The 2521-nt window shown below is 44.7% G+C and overlaps 1 protein-coding gene across 1 annotated transcript; it reads left to right on the top strand.

Moving 5' to 3' along the window:
* Positions 1–417: 417 nt before the first annotated feature.
* LOC105564306 (jerky protein homolog-like) lies at positions 418–2010 on the top strand. Its single transcript, XM_012016594.1, has one exon. It carries the CDS (start codon positions 418–420, stop codon positions 2008–2010), a length of 1593 nt encoding a protein of 530 aa, XP_011871984.1.
* The last annotated feature ends 511 nt before the right edge of the window (positions 2011–2521 follow it).

The raw sequence follows: 2521 nt of genomic DNA, 5'->3' as shown, positions 1-2521 counted from the left end.
GGATTTACCAGATGATTCTGATTTAGTATACTAAACGATCATGTTAATGAAACTAAATTTTAGTATTACAGTAAAACGTCCCACATCTGCGCCGGTCGGGACCGGAAGTGACCCAACATCTGCGTTTTTCTCCTCCGTCGCCGGTTCCCCCACTTTTCGGACGGTGCTCGCGCAGCATTGCACGCCATCTGTACTCGTGCGGCTTCGTGAGCCCTTCGGAAATCGGATTGCTTGTCAGATTTAACATAATAACCTGCAATTATCAAATTTTCGAGTGCCGCGTTCTTGTTGATATTACATATCATTTCACCGAGACGATATTTCGAGAGGAGTTTGCCGAGACGATGAAAGATCGGACAGGAAAGAAGAAGGTATGTTGTATATGTCGCCCGCATAATTGTTAGGAGAAAAAGCTAAATGTCTCTCGTCGCGATAACAGAAGGCGCAAAAGGTCCACAAGTGGCTGAACATGACCAAAAGCTCGACATCGTCAAACGCATGGGTGATGGGGAGTTGTGTTCGAGCCTCGCTGCGGAGTTTGGTGTCAGCATACGCACCATGCAAGTGCTGAAAAAGACGAAGGAGAACATCGTGAAGAAGAAGTGTTCCCTTTTAGACCAACAAGGGTCACTGAAAAGGAAGCGCTACACCGGTGTCGTCGGGTCTGACTTCGAAAAGATCATTTATACATGGTTCATTCAGCAGCGAGACACTGGGTTTCCGATCTCCGGGTTCCTTCTAATGAACAAGGCGAGCACATTGGCCGAAACACTGGGACGCCCCAATTTTAAAGCCAGTACTGGGTGGCTGAGGAAGTTCCAGCAGCGGCATGGAATCCGGATGATACGCGTAGACGGAGAGAGGCTATCGAGTGATGCTGTGGCTAGCGATGAGTTTACGAAGATATTTAGCAGCTTCATCGAAATCGAAGGAGGGTCCGTCGACAACGTCTATAATGCTGACGAGACAGGTTTATTTTGGAAATGTCTTCCAAGGAAAACGTTGGCTCCACGCAACGAACATTCGGCTCCGGGACACAAACTTGCGAAGGAACGAGTCACCGTAATGACATGCGCCAATGCAACGGGAACGCATAAAGTTCCGCTGCTGGTGATAGGAAAGGCGAAGCATCCGCGGGCCTTCAAAAATGTTAACATACTCCCGGTGCAGTATGTTAACCAAACAAACGCATGGATGGACCGCTCAATATTTAAGGAGTGGTTTACTACGACGTTCATCCCTGCTGTGGAGAAGAAGAACGGGAAGATCGAGAAACTAATCTTGCTTCTCGACAACGCGAGGTCGCATCCATCGGCTGAAGAACTGACGGAGCTATATCCGCATTGTACGGTGGTATTTTTACCACCCAATGTAACGGCTCTCATTCAACCGATGGACCAAGGCGTCATCGAGTGCACAAAAAGAGCGTACCGTAAAGAATATTGCCGAAAATTGCTTTCTTCAACCGAAGGCCACCTGATTGCGAACCTTGAGGTGCTAGTGAAGAAATGGACGATTTTGGATTGCGTTCGAACAGTCGCAATGGCCTGGGATTCGGTTTCGGAACAAACTCTTCGGAACGCCTGGAAGAAAGCTCTCCAAGGCGAATCATTACCTACTGATAACGACGAGGACATTGGAGCTCTCCAACATCTGACTAGTCAGCTATCGTCGGAAAGGGTTACTCTGACGGAGACGAACGAATGGCTCCAAGTAGATAATCATGATCCGGGATGGAGAATTTTGACACTCGAGGAAATCACAGACTCCGTCTTACATAACATTGAGCCAGTCAATGTCGTCCTTAATGAGCATGGCGAAGATGCAGAAGAAGACGCAGAAGACACCAGCAACGAGGAAACAAGCATGTCTAATAATGATGCATACAATGCGCTTAATGGATTATATAAGTGGTTAGCATCGAAGCCAGGTGCAGACAGAGCACTGCTAGCGGCGTTGGATAAAGTTCAATCTGTAGCAATCGATGAAATGTTAAATAGGTTAATATGATTGAATTTCTATAAAAATATTAACCTGAAATGTCTTTTGCATATTGTTTACCTTTTCCTTCTTCCATACATAATTATAATTGTTTAAATATTGTTAATAATTAATTAAAAAGAATAATTAATTCTGCGTAATGCGTGGATTTATTTTCAAACTGTAGAAGGACAAATTATAATTTCATGTTGAAATGTTTAACTTTAATTATTAATAATGAATTTATTTAGAATTTACACATAACCATCTAACATTGAATACCACTAAACTCTTACATAAATTAAATATGTAGGATTTTCTGTAAACAATTTTTTGCATGGGGTGAAAAACTTTACGTTTCAGCCCTGAGCGCGATTCACGGGGTGCACGAATGTGCTTAACGGCCCTGGGCGACAATGCGGCGGTGGTGGGGAGCTAACCCTCTCGAATACGCGAAGATGTGGGACGGAAACAAGCGAAGATATGGGACGCGCGCAGATGTGGGAAGCGCAAATGTGGGACGTTTTACTGTATTATAAAG

The sequence above is a fragment of the Vollenhovia emeryi genome, unplaced genomic scaffold (assembly GCF_000949405.1).
Source record: "Vollenhovia emeryi isolate VEMERY1.0 unplaced genomic scaffold, V.emery_V1.0 DF944040.1, whole genome shotgun sequence".
Lineage (NCBI taxonomy): Eukaryota > Metazoa > Arthropoda > Insecta > Hymenoptera > Formicidae > Vollenhovia > Vollenhovia emeryi.
This window is presented reverse-complemented; position numbering and strand designations above follow the sequence as displayed.